A 17,281-nucleotide genomic window follows, 5' to 3' on the forward strand; every position below is an offset into this window, starting at 1 on the left:
TTAATGTAAAAAAAAAAATCAAAATAAATTTTATATTTTACATATGTGTATAGTCTATCAAGTAATTAAATTGCAGTATACTGTTTGATTCAGGGCAATATTGAAACGCAGCACAGCAACTGGTTTTTGTTTATATAAATGAGAAAATAAAGTACAGAAGCCTCCCCAGGTAATCCGTTTTAGAGCACTTCAAACGGTGAATAGGGAGGATGAGTCAAGGCGCTATCTATATATGGTTTGAGCATCACAGTAGACTTGCCCTACCTGCCAAAGCGCGTAGTCTTGATCACCCCTTGATGGATAAGTGGAATCGCTCACACTTACATGTATCTTGAGAAGAAAAACTTACGTTCATAGAGAAAGAAAGAGAGAAAAAGAAATTAAAAGAAATAACGATGTATAACTGTGCTATTCGAAAGGATATTTGATTTAGTCGTGATAATTTTCATTGGTAATATACCAAAAAAAAAAAAAAAAAAATGAATTCCGAGAGAACTGTTAGTTCCTTGGCTTTAACTGGTAGAATTTCCTGTCTGTGTACATGGTGCTTGAAGAGAAGGATGGTGTTCGGATGTAAGAGGAGCCAAGTCATATCGTGGATGTTCTGTTCGTTGTTTTTCTTTTCCCCCGCTGTCTATGGATTTAATTTGGATACCAATACTCCAATTTTTCAAAGAGGAAATGCAGGGGATATGTTTGGATATTCTGTGGCACAACATATCGACCAAGGCCAATCATGGTAAGAAACATGTTAACAGGTGAAAGGTTGTTTTTTTTTTATTTGGTATGAACTTTAACTGAAACTTTACTTGACCAGTGATTGGCCGTCCATTTCTTGAAGGAGAACAATGGTGCTGTTCAGAGCTGTGCTATTTCAGGCGTTATCAGATGATGTTTACCTCATTCTGAGATAACACCCCCACCACGTAACAGGGATGTAGTGATGTTCAATCACGTCGGTATTCACCCTTCCCACGACTGGTGAGGTTACCTAGGCCGCGCCAGCTGACTCTTCGCTTCCTGAACGTTCTGATTTTTTGTGTAAATTGAAATTTTGACCTCTTGGCAGGGGAAACTTAAGAAGCACTTCTCTGGAACTGTAATTTGCGGCTTTGTATAGTATGTAGTTAATTTTCGAAGCTAAAGGGTTTATTGAAAACTTAGCGGGCCTGGGGTGTGTACGGACGATCATAAACTCTTTTGAACCCCAAAGGCAGTGGGCCATACTGGGCGTGATAAGTAATTTATAATGGTCATTAATCCTGCACCTAGTTTTATCTTTATTGTGGTTAGGACAAAGCATCGCCTCTTCCCCTAAAAAATAATAATGAAATTATGCCCTTCAGGACAGCGTATATAGATCGTAAGTAGACGTAACGAGGAACATTGACCCTGTCCCCGGGGTGCCTCTCACGGGCCCCCACTTCCTTGAGTAGTAAACCAGCGGGGAAAGGTTATCGCAAAGAGATTACACAATGATTGGCATCATCAGATAGCGCACCGTGGTATTTTGGGAGAAGAAAGAAACGGATTTCATCAGTAATGTCTTGTCAGGAAGTGGCCCGGTGAGAGGAATGAACAGGCGTGCGCTCGCCGCTGCCATCCAGTTTATATTTATGATCGTAAAGCAGAAGCTGCAGAATATACTTCTCCGTGCAGTGTCTCAATGAACTCTGCTCGTGGAGAAATGCCACCAAAATTAAGGCTGTTGTTCATTAATTATAAAACAATAATCGACATACTATTAACATGCACAGCGTTCTGCACAGCGTTCTGCACATGCAGTACTTATTCTGTGAAAGATGTATATTCTGATAGCCACGTGTCTCATTAAATGCTAATTATTTCCATTCCACAATACAATTTTTTATTACCCCGATACTATTATTTTTTATTAAATTGGTAGCATACTGAGAACATTACACACAGTCTGTGGTGGAGGGTACCGGAATTGTCTGATAATCAAAACAATACACGTGATGAAATTGACCTAAAGCAAACGGTTAATTAAACCTAGTGTCTCTACATAGCATAGATCAATCCATCTCCCACAGGTGTCTTCATTACTAATGTTTGGACAACAAATTTGTTATTTCCGATGTCGCGACAAACCACTCGACACAAAACGGTAGCCGTTGCTTATGCTTGGACCAAATATAATTTGTTATTTTCCGATGTCCCGACGAAGCTCTCGACGCAAAACGACTGTATGCTGATTTATGACATGCCAATAGCCCAGCCACTCATTTCGTGATTTGATTAATGCCGCAATCACTGGCAATATCAGCATTTTATGTCTCGTTTTGATGGATAGTGTCCGAAACGTACACATGTAAAGGACTATTGAGTGTTTACCGATATTTTATGCCTTGCACGTGCTCTGAGTCAATATAAACATGCGTGTATATGGGGGTAAGTGTGTCATTGGATAGCGACCTGCAATTCTCCGCAGGATAGATGAATGAAATCCATCTTCCCTCGTCAATGATATTGATCAGCGTAGTATACATTGAAAAATGCCAGCTCAATTAGTAGTACGGGCACTTAATGACGCCGGATGAGAAAACGAAGAAGGGGGGGGGGTTACACAACCGTGGGCATAGAAAAAGTAAAAAGATCCTAAATCAATCGTTCGATTGTTGCCCACGCGGCACTGAGTACAGTGTTATATTGTTTCGTTTTCTAACACACACACACATTGTTTTTTTAACAAGAGGTCCACAGGCCCCATTGGGTCACTTGAAAAATGGTTAAATGTATCACTGGCCCCAAGGGCAAGAGACGTGTAAAGTGAAATAATTTTCCTGTTCTGCATATAATATAATATAATATCTAAGTTATATTCTAATATTCAGCAGCAGTATAAATACGTTCTTAAAACACATATGTCCCTGAAAGAGTCCATACTGCATGCTGAAAGATTCTGCATAATATATGTTACATTAACACTGTATGACTAATTTTGACCCACCACAGAGTGAAAACCCTGGGTTGCAAATACAATTTTGGTACCCCCTTTCTGCTTTTCCTAAATATGCCTTTAGTTTTTACACAGTATCAAAGTCTTTCAAATGATAAAAATAATAATCACTTTAATAATTTTGTCCCCAACCATGGAACAAAAACCGGAACCCCTGGGATCATGAAATTTATATTTATGGCCAAGGGTTGCTATATGCTCCTTCTAGATAAAATTAATCTTGATATTTAAATGTTTTGCACATAGACACTTATATTAACCAAGTGCGACTCAGTCCTGAAGTCAGAACCCGGCCTTCCCACAGGGATTATGAAATCTACAATTTTGGTAAATAAAGGCTCTACATCACTTTAGTTAGTTTTTCTTGCATGTGCAGTTGTAGAGAAAAAGCTTTTGAAATTGGTAAATTTTTAACAGTTTTTACCCACCCCCTAAAGCCCTGAGGGGTGCAGGAGTCCTGAAATCTACAATTTATGTCCCTTTGTCCCAAATTAGATGCTTCATTTGAAAACATTGAAATGGTAGTTCTGAAGGGGTGCGTCTTTTTACCACAAGGAACCACAAGATACTACAAGGATACATCATTGACATCCCATTCAATCTTAATGAATCTAGATATGGCTTATATGCATTTTTAGGTCATCTGAGTCACTCAGGTGACCCATTTCTATCTGTTTTGTCCAGCGTTGTGTCTTAAGTTTGTGTCATAATTTTTTTAACTTTCTCAACTTTTTCTCCAGAACTGCTTAATCAGTTTCAAACAATTTTGGTTTTGAATTACCCATATTATCATCTATTGGTGAAGTGACACAAAAATTGTGAATTTCAGGATCTCTGTCTCCTGGGGCCTGAGGGGTGGGACTTCAAAAGAAATTGAAGTAAACTTTGAAAATCTTTTCCCATACTCCTGGAAATCAAACAGTAAAGATGTTGGCTTGATTGTAAAGAGCATAGAGCTTTCCATCGAAGTTATGAAATTTATGGCCTAAGGATCAGGGTTTCTGGAGTTAGGGACTGGAACTCTATTGACCATATAGTGAAAGTGCATAAATTCTTTAAAAACCTGCTCTCCTTCATTAAATTTAGCAGATGAACAAAGTGCATGATTATGATGAGCAAGGGTGCTTCTTCCAAAATTGTGATATTCATGGTCCAAACCCCTTGGGTCAGGGGTTCTGAAGTTAGGGTGGGGCTCCATTAATATATTGAAAATGCATTAATTCTTTAAAAGTATTCTCTGCTCCTTGGTATTTAGCCGACAAACTTAGTGTTATATTATGATGAGCAAAGGAGCCTCTTTCTAAATTGTGAAGTTCGTGGCCCCTGGGTCAGGAGTTCCAGAGAAGGGTGGGGCTCTATTAATTCTATATTTAAAATGCATTAATTCAATCTTTTAGAATCTTCTTCTCTCTAGTCGGTTTTTGACAAACGAACTAAATGCACAGTCAAGTATAATAAGCAAAGGTGTTTCATCTTAAAATTAAAAATTCATGGTGCCTGGGTCTGAAATAAGCCAGGGCTTTATTGTTCGTATTTGGTGAAAATGCACCAATTCTTTGCAACCTCCCTACTTCTTGAAATTTAGCAAACAAACTAGGTTCATAGTTGTTGAAATTTTACTCTGCCTTAAGAGTTTTACCTCTTTGTCATTCATTATGATGATCAATCAATGTGATAATGTTAATGATAGATAAATTAGATTAAAGAATTATACTGGGTTGTTACTGATTATAACTGCATTAAGTACTTTGTTGCTCCCTGATCATCTTCCTCTTTTTTTTTTTTAGCAATATATCTTCATCAATCACTTTATTTTGTTTTATTATATAATTATTAGATTGACCCTTCCGTGGCTTCTTTACAGGATTGATTTATACTTAGGTGACAGTTGGGCCTCTTGTGTTATGTAAGAGTAAATTTACCTGAAATAAAGTAATTCAAATGAGAATATATAAAAGTATCCTAAACTTGTATAAGCTCATACATCTTTGAAAACAGATTAGAACTGTAATAAATATTTTCAACTGTGAAAAAAATTAAATATATGTTAATTGTGTATTCCAATACACAAACAAAAGATACCCTCAATAACCCAAAGGACATCCCTTAGTAATCAACTGGAGATAAATGATATGGAAGCATTCATATTATGCATTTAAATCTTTGTGATGAACAAGTCAAATAATATCTTGGAAAGAGTAGAAACAATTAAGATAAATATTTAACTATTATTTCAAAAGGTACAGTATGCCTGAAGATTCCTTTAAATTTGTTAAAAAATTTCTTTAAAAAATTGCAGATGATGTTATACATACCAGTTCATACTACCATTTTGGTTATTTTTTTTTTTAAAGAAAAAGGTTAATATTTCATCAATTACAATAAACAAAAGAAGAAGAAAAAAAATGAGAGTAAACTGTATACGTAGTATGAAATTTCAATCAATGTTGTTAAAAATTACAATTTTTTAGGTTATTATTTTTTCCAGTTCATAATACTTGTAATTTCTTAATTCATCTAAATCTCATGTATTATTTTCAACTTTAAACCAGTACAAATTTTTTGATGTTGTGCAGTAGTTAAAAAGAAAATGCCTAAGTGAAAAATTTTTAGTTCGATAAAATGTGTTGAAAGCTCAAACTTTATTTATTATGGTTCATATATGAAAAAAAAAACCTCCCTAACATTCAGAATGGTATGAGAAAAAATAAACAGGTTTTATAAAAGAAAAAAGGCAGGTGAAAAAACCTTTTAATTGTGCTTTATTATTGCAACAGAGGCAAAATTCTGGCATAGTTTAAGAAAATACCCTGTTTAAGAGCTACCCCTCTGACATTTACAAGGGTTGTCTACCTCCAATACACAGGGAGTAGTAGATGTCATTTAGGTGAACACTGCACATTAGTGATAGGTCAACACATTGTTTTCTCCATATGCAAGGGAGACATCCCTATAATCCCTGGTGTTAGGAATGAATTAATCATGCAACACTTCTAAATTGGTTAAATTAAAGGAATCTGTGGATGCTTAGATCATTTGAAACCTCCACTAATCTTTTGAACTTGATTTATAATACATGTGGTCCTGTTTTTCACCTACAGGATCCCCCATTTCACTGTTAAATGAATAATATGGTCCAGTGACTCTCACATACACTGCATGAAGATACTTTACATACACTGCAGTATCAATAGGATACTTTGGTGTGTCATTAGGTCACATTAGGATGTCATTTGGGGTGTTAATAGGGTTCCTTGTGGTACCATGTGGTGTTAATGGAGTTACTTGGGGTGTCAATAAGGTTGTAAGGGGTGCCTTGGGTGTCATTAGGGTTCCATGGGGTATCTTAAGGTGACACTAGTGTCCCTTGAGGTACCCTGTGGTATCCTTGTGGTTCCTTGTGGTATCCTTGTGGTTCCTTGTGGTAAAAAGACGTGCCCGTTCTGAAGAAATGAAAAATGTTCAATGGATGACTTACAACAGATAATGATTGACACTGACCAGTAGTAATCAGCTGGAAATGAAACAGGTGGAGGTCTAACAGATGTGTAAATAAAGCCCAGCTATACTTCAGCTATGTAGCTACACAAAATTATCATGTACAGTGTACATATATACTTTTATATGAAGAGGGAGAGCACATCAACTATAACACATATCTTCATGTGCAGACTCAGTCAAATATTGAATTTAAATTTTTTTGTATGGTCCTCTCTTTGTGTGCTATATATGCCAGTATGTCAGATGTAATTGAAGTGATTGTGCAGATACTTTAGGATTTCTTCCTAACTGACTGGCACAATCAGGCGGGAACCTAACATCTAATACACAGACCTCGTACTGATCATAGAGAGCAGAGGAGCTCCTGCTGTAATTAGTGCTATTGTTGGGCCCAGTCCTTATTCAGTAGAATTCCCAGTATATCATGCTAAGTGGTCCAGATCTTTTGGTGATGTTTGAACAAGATAAAATTCTGAATAATTAAGTTGTAATTTACAGTATATATATTATAGCTACTACACATTCTGACAAAGATATCTCATGTCTAGTTGATTTTATTTGAACCTATTTATAAAAATTTTGGTTTTCAAGGTGGGGGGGGGGGGTTGTTCCACCCTCAAAATGCGTTATTTTTACCCTTTTTATTTTAGTAATTTTTTTTATGAAGGGGGGGGGGGGGGAGTGTCTGTGCCCCTCCTCCTTCTGGATCTGCCACTAGTGTACAAGGGCAAAATTATACATATTTTTTAAGAATTTTGTTATGGCGTCCGGGACCATTTACTGCTTACAGTTGAAATATATTGCGACCTGAATGGCTCACTGAATTCACGTCCAGTTCAATAGATTTCTAATACTGGTCAGGCCTACAAGAAAAATTGCTGTTTGTACTTCCCGACTGACACTGAATTATACCCCTTATTCCTATATACAGACAATTTTTGTTTATGAATAATGATCGTTAGAGATTATTTGAATAAACATTGTTTTATAGTGAGACTTAATCAGCTTAATAATTAATACTGCTAGGAGACTGGCTACCTAACATGGCTACGTCAACAAACGAAATCATTTGAAGCTGGGACTGTTTCAGGTCGTATGGGGCTTTGATGAATATTTGAAGGTATGTTTAGACACAAGTATAGTAGGGAAATGTGTTATGAATTTTTTGATATTAAATTTATGAGACAGCAACTCAAGAATACAACGATATAAGGCCTCAACCGTGCGCAGCTTTTTGTGCGCCGTAAATCGAAGGTTTTTATAAGGGGTGGCTCTGTAGCTCTCTGTTATGTCAAAATATTTTTTCAGAGAGCTACAGTTCTGCAGCTAATTTTTTATATGCATAGTTCTTTGTGATTCTTCAAGTCGAATTTTAGAGTTACAAATTAATTAACAGCAGGTTTCCATTTTGTACTGAGCAGACATTACTTTATTGTGCGTTACCATTCAACAAGTTAGCTGGTTGAATAATAATTAACACGTACGTACCTGACCACTGTTTAAGATAATTAGTTCTATTTAGTCAAAACTCATTTTGGTAAAAAAAATTTCTCACCCCAAATCATCTTATTCCTTTCTAATATGATTTAAAAAGATATAAATGAATGGTATATATTTCAACTTTTAAACAACAGTCACTATGTTTGTTAAAAGTTACACTAGGAGCCAACTTGTATAGCAGATTGAATTTTTGTCCAGGAAGCAAAAATTCAGGGGACATGATTTGAAGATTGTGTAGCAGTCAGCTGGGTTCGATCGTCGGTGCCAGATAGCTCAGTTGGTAGAGCACCTGACTAGGGATTCAGGGGGCCCGGGTTCGAATCCCGGTCTTGTCCATTGCATTTTCCCCCTTACTGTTACATAGGGATAAAAATCCTGGGTTGACGTCTTCAGGGTGTGAAGACATTTAAGGAGGGAGGAATGTAGCGGTCAGCCGGGTTCGATCGCCGATGGCCAGATAGCTCAGTTGGTAGAGCACCTGACTGGAGATTCAGGGGGCCCGGGTTCGAATCCCGGTCTGGTCCGTTGCATTTTCTCCCTTCCTGTTACATCATTGTAAACAATAGATTTGGAAATAAATGCAGATAAATGCCAAAAATTGTTATTTTTTAACAGGAAATGACTAATTGTATCTGTCATTTGGACTCGTTTTGATTTTTTCAAAAAATTTGGTCCAGTGGGGATCCGGATTGGAATAGGTCCTCAGTACCCCTTGCTTGTCGTAAGAGCTAGGCGACTAAATAGGGCGGTCCTTCGCATGAGACCGCAAAAGCCGAGGTCCCGTGTCACAGCAGGTGTAGCACGATAAAGATCCCTCCCTGCTCAAAGGCCATAAGCGCCAAGCATATATATAGGCCTAAATTTTGCAGCCAATCACCGGCAGTGGTGACATCTCCATATGAGTGAAAGATTCTTGAGAGGGACGTTAAACAATATTAAATCAATCAATCAAAAAATTTGAACAAAATGATGAACAAAATTACCTTTATCCCTTTTGCTAAAGATGGATCTTTTAAGTGAGGAACCCTGCAATTGTTCCCTGACGAGTGTTCGGGTGGAAAATCAACAAGAGACTGGGTCTGAATGTCCATGACAGTGACAAAAGTCTTGGAAACTCCATTGAGGTTTTTATTTGATTTTAGATAATGACAGAGAAAATGAAAATCATCAAAATGTTGAAGATTTTAAAAGTTCTGATAATTCAGTCACCACTTTACATTGGAGATCATGTATCAATGTTCAATTTCCTGTGACAAAATCTTAATACTTGGACTATGCCTTGGTCATGGCTTTACTGAAACATTTCCAATTTCCTTTTATTACCACAAAAACCAGGAGATTGAAGTTTGCTTAAATCTGTAAGATCAATTGGTTTTGCTTTAAGAACTTATTTTAAGTATTAAAAATGTTTCCCCAATTTCATCCAAATATACTTGTTGACGCTTATAATATATGATGAAGACGTTGACATTATATGTGATGTATATGTTGGTGTGACATGTAAGATATATGTTTGTGTGATATTATGTAAGATGTAGTGTTAAATCTAAAGCAATTAAACTGGCATGGCGCCATGCCCTTTTTAATTGCATCAATCATGCCCCTTTTTTTCTCTCTATATAATTTAAAAAAATATTTGTTAACATATAAACAATTGTTCTTTATTTCACAAGGTTGATTGAAAAGTTTAAAATCAAGGCAGCAGGTATTAACTTTTAAAGAGGCTAAATGATTAATTACTATCATAGTATGATACAATGAAAGTGCCCCAAAATTGTCTTGCCGCAATGAAAACTGCCCTTTTGAACATATGATATGTGTGCCCTAGCTCTCTAGATCTTATAGATTTTAAAACACTAAAGATGTATATATGTTTGTGTGACATTATGTATGATGTATATATGGGTGCCGGTAAAAGAAGTACTAATATTGCAATAATCTCTGAATTGGGTAGATATCCTATGTTCTGCTCTATAATCCAAAGTATTTTACTATATTGGCATAGACTTGAGAATTGCCCAGAATCATCCCTGTTATACAGTGCTTATACAGAGAATATCAATATGAATCCATATAATATAAATTGTTGGTACAAAAACATTAGTTATTTTAAGGAAAAAATGGGCATTTTGGTACCCAATTGTAAAAATCTCAAATTCTCATTTTTCAAAAAACAAATGAAGAATCAGGTACGGAAACAATTTTTACTTTACTGGTCAAAACGACATGAAGAGGGTCAGAAATCGGGAAAACTCGCAACATATTTTTCGTATAAAGAAAACTTTACTATGGAAAGTTATATATTTTTAGAATCCCTAGAATTAAGAAAAACTCTATGTAGATTCCGAATTAGTGCACATGACCTTCGAATTGAAAGAGGAAGATATGAATTTACAAAAACCAATTCTGGCCAGAAGATTTCTTTAGAAAGAAACAAAAGAATTTGCGAATTATGTAACCTTAATTGTATAGAAGATGAATTTCTTTTCCTTACTGATTATCCATTCTATGTTGAAGAGAGAAATATGTTTTTTAATGGTATATATACAAGCTCAACAAAAATTTTATCTATCTAACAAATAAGGACAAATTTACTTGGTTGATGATTAATGAAGACAAACCAGTAATTGTCAAATTGAGTGAATATTTAGTGCAAACTTTCAGAAAAAGAAGTGATGCTTTAAAACTGCAAAAATCATTATAGTTTATTATTCATATGTTGGTATACCGTAATACTAATACTGTCCATTTACTTGTGTATACACATGATTAGCAATTCATATATGTATGTACTTGTTTCCCCAACATGCTGCATCCACATGCAGTTTGCAGTCTATGTAACCTAGCTGTAGTTAATGTTGTAAACTTTCTTACTTTTTTTCAAATTTTCCTTCTTTATAAACTGTCTTACTGTTATGCCTTCTGGGCCCAAAATTGGAATAAACTTATCTCATCTTATCTTATCTTATCTATATGTTGGTGTGATATGTTGGTGACCTATGTTTTGGTTTTACAGGATGCTAGTTGGAGCTCCCCGGGCCCAGACAGGACAGCCTGACATAGTACGAGGAGGGGCTGTGTTTAGATGTAGAATAGACCCACACAATCAAACTAATAATATTCCATCCTGGTGTCAAATCATTCCTTTTGACAACCGAGGTCAGTATCCAATCATTTTTACTGTTTCCATGTATACGAGTAGCTTTTAAAATTTTATTTTGTCACTTTCAGGAGTGTCTACGCATACATGGACATCTTTTAAGTTTATTGAAAGATGTGTTGGTCTAAATTATCATATGTTCACAAAATCCAGCAAAAGTTTGTAATTCATCATATTCTAGAACAGATTTAAGATTCCCATGTAGGCTAGATGGACTGGTCAAAAGGGTGTTCATGTTGTCCCCGTGCAGTGTATATCACAGAATCCCTTAATTCTGAATTTTCTCCAGCTTTTTTGTAGCCCTTTAAACAACAACAACCTGGTATTGAATTAGCTATGATTATACAATCTGCTGTAAATCAGTAATATTTCACTACAATTTATTTCCTTTGTCTTGCCATCCACACAAAATTATTCTCATGAACTTCATTTTCACATCAAAGTGAACCCCCAAAAAGCATTTTGTTATTTTTGTATTTGTACCCATGCAATAGCGGTTAGCCGTGTTTGATTGCTGGTGGCCGCAGGTAGCGCAGTTGGTAGGGCACCAAACTAGAGATTCAGGGGGCCCAAATTCAAATTCTGATCTGGTCCGTTGCATATTTTCCCTTCGTTACGTTTGGTGATGTAGACCACCTCCTGAAACTAACAGGTGAAAATGCCTGCCAGGGGATAAAGATCCTGGGTTGATGTCTTCAGGGTGTGAAGACATTTATAAGGAGAGAGGAATGTAGAGGTCAGACAGGTCCGGACACCAACGGCCATATTAGCTCAGTTGGTAGAACACCTAACTAGAGATTGAGGGTTTAAATCCCAGTCTGGTCCATTGCATTTTCTCCTTTCCTGTTACATGATCCTGCATTTTTCAAGATGATACCGATGGATTGATCTGTGTACAAGTAGCATTTATAGTATACCGGGTATATTGTAGTAGTAAGGGTGATTGATACGGATTATGGATATCGGCCTGGATAACTTAGTGGTTATATGGTTAGAGCACCTGACTAGTGATGCAGGAGTCTCAGGTTTGATTCCCGGTTCAGCCACAGATTTTCTCCTCTACTATACTACAATATATTTTGTAACATGTAACAATTAATGCTCTTTTGTAGGGAATGAGAGGCGGACAGATCCATTTGGCATTAGCCAGCCGATTGAGGACAAAAATAACCAGTGGTTTGGTGCGACTGTAATCAGTTCTGGGGAAAGTGGACAAATATTGGTAAATATTCAAATCTTTATTTACCTAGTGAGGAAGGAACCTGAAGATGGAAATTTGTTAGCTCATTTGAACTTGTTGGCTTGGTGAACATAATTTATTTCCCTTACTATAATGGTTTGTGTCATCAGATGTGTGTAAAATGTTATAGATTGTAAGTTGTCCATATTCTGAAAACCCTTTTGCTAACCCTTTGGCTAAGTATAATCAAATTTGGTCCAATTAGTTTCCTTTAGCTATGAGCTTTAACATATATGTGTAGCAGTCAGCTGGGTTCAATTGCTGACGCCCAGATAGCTCAGTTGGTAGAGCACCTGACTAGAGATTCAGGGGGCCTGGGTTCGAATCCTGGTCTTATCTGTTGCATTTTTCCCGTTACATTTGATGTCGCAAACCAGCCTTGGATCTGACAGGTAAAAATGCCTACCAGAGATCAAGTTTCTGGGTTGAAGTATGAAGACTTTTAAGGAGGAAGGAATGTTGTGGTCAGCCGGGTTCAATCGCTAGTGGCCAGATAGCTCAGTTTATAGAGCACCTGACTAGAGATTTAGGGATCCGGTGTTCGAATCCCGGTCTTTCTCCCATTTACACTATATTACACATCAATCTTGCTCATGGGTGTCCAGGTAGCGTAGTGTTAAACACACTTGCGTCTCACCACCCGAGTTCGATTCTCAGGATCGACAGTGGTATATAAGAGGGTATTACTGTCACTTACATTACTCATGCAGACACGTGAATTTCCTCCGGATAGTCCGGTTTCCTCCCACATCAATGACCCCATCATTCCAATATCTGACCCAGTGAGAATTTTTAAGCATTAATATTAGTTACGTAGAACTTAATTGTTTGTCAATCATTGTAAAATGAATTAAGTTCAACTTCTTCTCACAAATCTATATTTAATAATTGTTTAAATTTCAACGGGTGAGCATTTTTAGGCATGTGAGCTTCTTTTAAACCTCATTGAAATGTGGAGAAGTCAATCAAGTTTACACGCAATAACAGTATCCTGAATTGTGCAGCTTTTACATAAGCAGAGATGGTTAATGTTTTAAGCTCATCCCAGTCAGAATCTGGCATCCATCTGTCGGCTGTCTGTCTGTAAACTTTTAACAACATTTCTTTCTGAACCATCAGGCCAGTTTCAAATTATAGCACTCCAGGCTACTGTTTCCCATTGAAGGGATACACCCCACCTCGATCTTTCCAGGGATTATGAAATAAAATGCTTAGAATACTAGGGGTTTTTTTGTTTGTATTATGAGGGTGTGAAGTAGGGAGTAAGTTCTACACTTGTATAACTGGCAAAGTTTATTATACAATATGATCCCCCCCCCCCTCCTCCAACCACCAGCATCATACTCTACATGTATTCCTTATAGTTCTAATGTAATTTGATTCTTTTTATACACGTAAAGTCTTTATGTAAAGTTGAAAGCTGAAGCAAGCTAGCTAGGTCAGTGCTAAATTAAATACTTTGACCATAGGATTAATTATCCCTGCCAATGTATTGGTAGTTTATATAGATACTGTGAATTTATGATATATATATATATATATATTAAAGTAAATAGTGATGAGAGGGGGGGGGGGGATCAAAAAGTCAATGGAGAGGTGGTATAGCTGGAAATTGTCTGATATATTTCCGTGATATAGTGTACATTTAAATTTATTCAAATGTAATATATTACCTATATAGGGCAACAATAGGATACAAATTAAGTGATGCATAAGAATGATAAATTATTTGGAAAACAATCAACATCCAGTTTTGAGACATTGATTCATGTAATACTTTTTATTTGTAAACAGTTGGCTGTAGTTGCTGTGGATGTTTTCAGCAGATGTTAAACATCTGACCTGCTATGTTAAGAACCTGAAAGTTTGGGGAAATGCTTATAGTGGTGAATGGCGAGACATTTGCTTTACATATATGTCTAAGTGGATGTAACTTATTTTCACAGCAACATTTCAGAATATGGTAGTTCGGATTAGAAAGCTGATTATATTGAGGTAATATGGTAGTTCGGATTAGAAAGCTGATTATATTGAGGTAACATGGTAGTTCGGATTAGAAAGCTGATTATATTGAGGTAATATGGTAGTTCGGATTAGAAAGCTGATTATATTGAGGTAATGTGGTAGTTCGGATTAGAAAGCTGATTATATTGAGGTAATATGGTAGTTCGGATTAGAAAACTGATTATATTGAGGTAACATGGTAGCTCGGATTAGAAAGCTGATTATATTGAGGTAACATGGTAGTTCGGATTAGAAAGCTGATTATATTGAGGTAATATGGTAGTTTGGATTAGAAAGCTGATTAAATTTGAGGTAATATGATGTTCTTTTTGTTTACGCATGGTTATCACTCATCAGAGTTTAGCTCAGTGCCTGCCCCTTTCGGTTTTGAGATAGCCGTTTTCTTCAAAACCGTTTCATTGTTGGAATGAGGTGTTGGAACATCAGTGAGATAGGTAGGGGAGTGTATAAGTCTGGCACTTGTGATGTAAGGGATATTTATAAATAACACAAGGTATTAATCATTCCCTCAGCATGATAATCACTTCTCTGTCTATCCCCCTTCAGTGGTTAAGCACATATTGAGATGTTTTATGACATGCACTGTGTATATTCACTGTATGTGTCTGCTGTTCACTGCACCACTGTGTGAAGTTTAACCTTTTTGAATGCTGAAGTTTTAAATGTTCTTTAAGAATTGTTAGCCATTCTACTTGCAATACCGTTTGAATATTAATTAACCCACATAACGCCTGGATTTCTCGAAACAATCTGAAGTTGAAACTAATGGACTTGAGTGTATAAGGTTATACTAAAATGTTAACTTGAGATTTTTTTGAGAAATCCAAACCTCAGGTCTTGTCAGTGATGAGACAAAGATGAGATCTGTTGAGAAGACGAGATCATGGGTATCCGCGACGATGACACTTGAATTAGTAAGAGCTTCGGTTAACCTCTGTATGCTCCTTGTATACTTTGGTAATATTATATGGTAATAAAAATAGATATATTGAAATAAAATGAAATACAAGATAAAAATAAAATGTAATAAAAACAAATATGACATATACACATGATAACGATTAGAATAACAGGTATACAGCTGACCCTCTAGCTGGCTGGAGTACGTTCATTCATTCATATATATATATATATATATATATATATATATATATATATATATATATATATATATAATTGTACTAATTAAGTCTAGCTACAATGTACTTTGTCACAGCTAGGTCACACCCACATCATAAACTATAAGCAATCTGTATAAACTAATCAAGCTGAAATGCGGGTTAGGCATTTTCTCTGCAATGTTTCTTACCTTCATCTCCTGTTTAACAAGAACAACCCCCCCCACCACCACCCCACCCCACCCCCCCACCACCACCAAAAAAAACCCCCCATTTTATTATTTAATTTTGTTCTTGTTTAATCCACTGTTTAGAACTTGGAGAAGATCAGATTATCATAACATGCATATAATATGTTTGGTTTTATCTTGATTATAGCGTTTTGTTCTAGATCTCAGGAGATATGATGAAGTCCTAATTTTTTATTGCTATATACATTGAATTACAAGTGCACTCAGTAGATAAGCAGCACCAGATGTCAGCCATAATCAAACTTTACCTGCAGGTTTAGGCTGAGTAATTGAAAATACTCAGATCTGGCTTCCAAAACTATGTTTGTACATTCCATCTAGCCAAACCTGTATGGGAACAATACACAGACAAAAGAAAACTACATCACTTAGGACAAGGATGAACATGAATGTAGAACTAATCGATTCATCAGTATCATTTAAATGTTTTACTGTATAAAAATCATTAAGGAGGAATGCTACACCAGAGAATTCTTGATATAGATGAAAAATGGCAGTTTTTTTGTGTGTTCAAGAATATTTTGAAATTGAAAAGTTTCAAATTTACTTTATTTAATCAAAAAATGCAGTTCGAACCCGCTATCTACAGTTCAGCATTCGACGTGCTAACCTACTGAGCTAGGCATTGATATATGAAATGAATAGACAAATATTGCTGCAGGGATTTATATTTTCATCTGTCCATGATTTAAAAGGAAGTTAGTCATTATGACGATGTAGAGTACTTCCTTAAAACACTTCATTTTGACTTTAAAAAGATTCCCCAAATCCTTTAACTTTTATTCTGTTGACCTAGTGATTTGCTGGCCAACACTTCCTTGATCGATGTGTTAGCTGAATATTGTACTTAAATTTTGAACAATGGTTGTGTAAATTTATGGCAGCTAGTGTGAAAAATTGAGGATGTATAGCAAAATAGTTACAGAATTCGGTTCTTGGACTTTGGCAGTTGTTTTACCCTTGAATAAAATATCATCAGACCTGTAGATCTTTTCTTGACCGGGTCAAACAAATTTGCTGTTGTCCTCTAAACCAGTCAATATATTAAATGTTTATACTGTTAAATCAATTTTATATACTGTTTGATCAGTACTGTAATTGTTACGAGGCCCAATATTGTCAGAATATAGTTAGATATTGAATTATTTTTAATAAAATTCAATTTAATACAATTAACATTTCACAAATTTTCCATCTGTACAATGGAAGCTAACTGGTTTATTTCTTAATTTTATGTCTGATAATCATAATGTCATCTAAAACTCTAAATCCAAGAAATTTATGTAACAAGAAGGGAGAAAATGCAATGGACCAGACTGGGATTTGAACCCGGGCCCTCTGAATCTCCAGTCAGGTGCTCTACCAACTGAGCTATCTGACCGCCGGTGATTGAATCCGTGTCTTACCACCACAATGATTTTAAATTACAAATGTTTAAGAACAAGAAAAAAAACATGGAAATGGACACAGAAATAGGACATATGTTCAAAGAAGTCTTAATCATAT

General features: G+C 35.9%; 1 protein-coding gene and 3 non-coding genes across 11 annotated transcripts in view; 3 read left to right on the forward strand and 1 right to left on the reverse strand.

The window, feature by feature from the left end:
* Positions 1–284: 284 nt before the first annotated feature.
* LOC125665724 (integrin alpha-8-like) overlaps positions 285–17,281 on the forward strand; it is a 62,098-nt gene continuing 45,101 nt past the window's right edge. For 7 of the 8 annotated variants that reach the window (XM_048898517.2, XM_048898521.2, XM_048898518.2 and 4 more), the window contains exons 1-3: positions 302–739; positions 10,998–11,140; positions 12,254–12,363. In XM_048898517.2, the coding sequence (XP_048754474.2) occupies positions 480–739; positions 10,998–11,140; positions 12,254–12,363 (513 nt within the window). In that variant the 5' untranslated portion in view covers positions 302–479. Of the gene's footprint in view, positions 740–10,997; positions 11,141–12,253; positions 12,364–17,281 lie in introns of all 8 variants that reach the window. The other variant, XM_048898519.2, reaches the window with a different exon arrangement.
* Positions 8,245–8,317, forward strand: Trnap-agg (transfer RNA proline (anticodon AGG)). Its single transcript has one exon. It is a non-coding gene; the product is annotated as a tRNA-Pro (tRNA).
* On the forward strand, positions 8,433–8,505 carry Trnas-gga (transfer RNA serine (anticodon GGA)). The gene has a single exon. It is a non-coding gene; the product is annotated as a tRNA-Ser (tRNA).
* Trnas-gga (transfer RNA serine (anticodon GGA)) lies at positions 17,084–17,156 on the reverse strand. The gene has a single exon. It is a non-coding gene; the product is annotated as a tRNA-Ser (tRNA).

This window comes from Ostrea edulis, chromosome 10 (assembly GCF_947568905.1).
Source record: "Ostrea edulis chromosome 10, xbOstEdul1.1, whole genome shotgun sequence".
Lineage (NCBI taxonomy): Eukaryota > Metazoa > Mollusca > Bivalvia > Ostreida > Ostreidae > Ostrea > Ostrea edulis.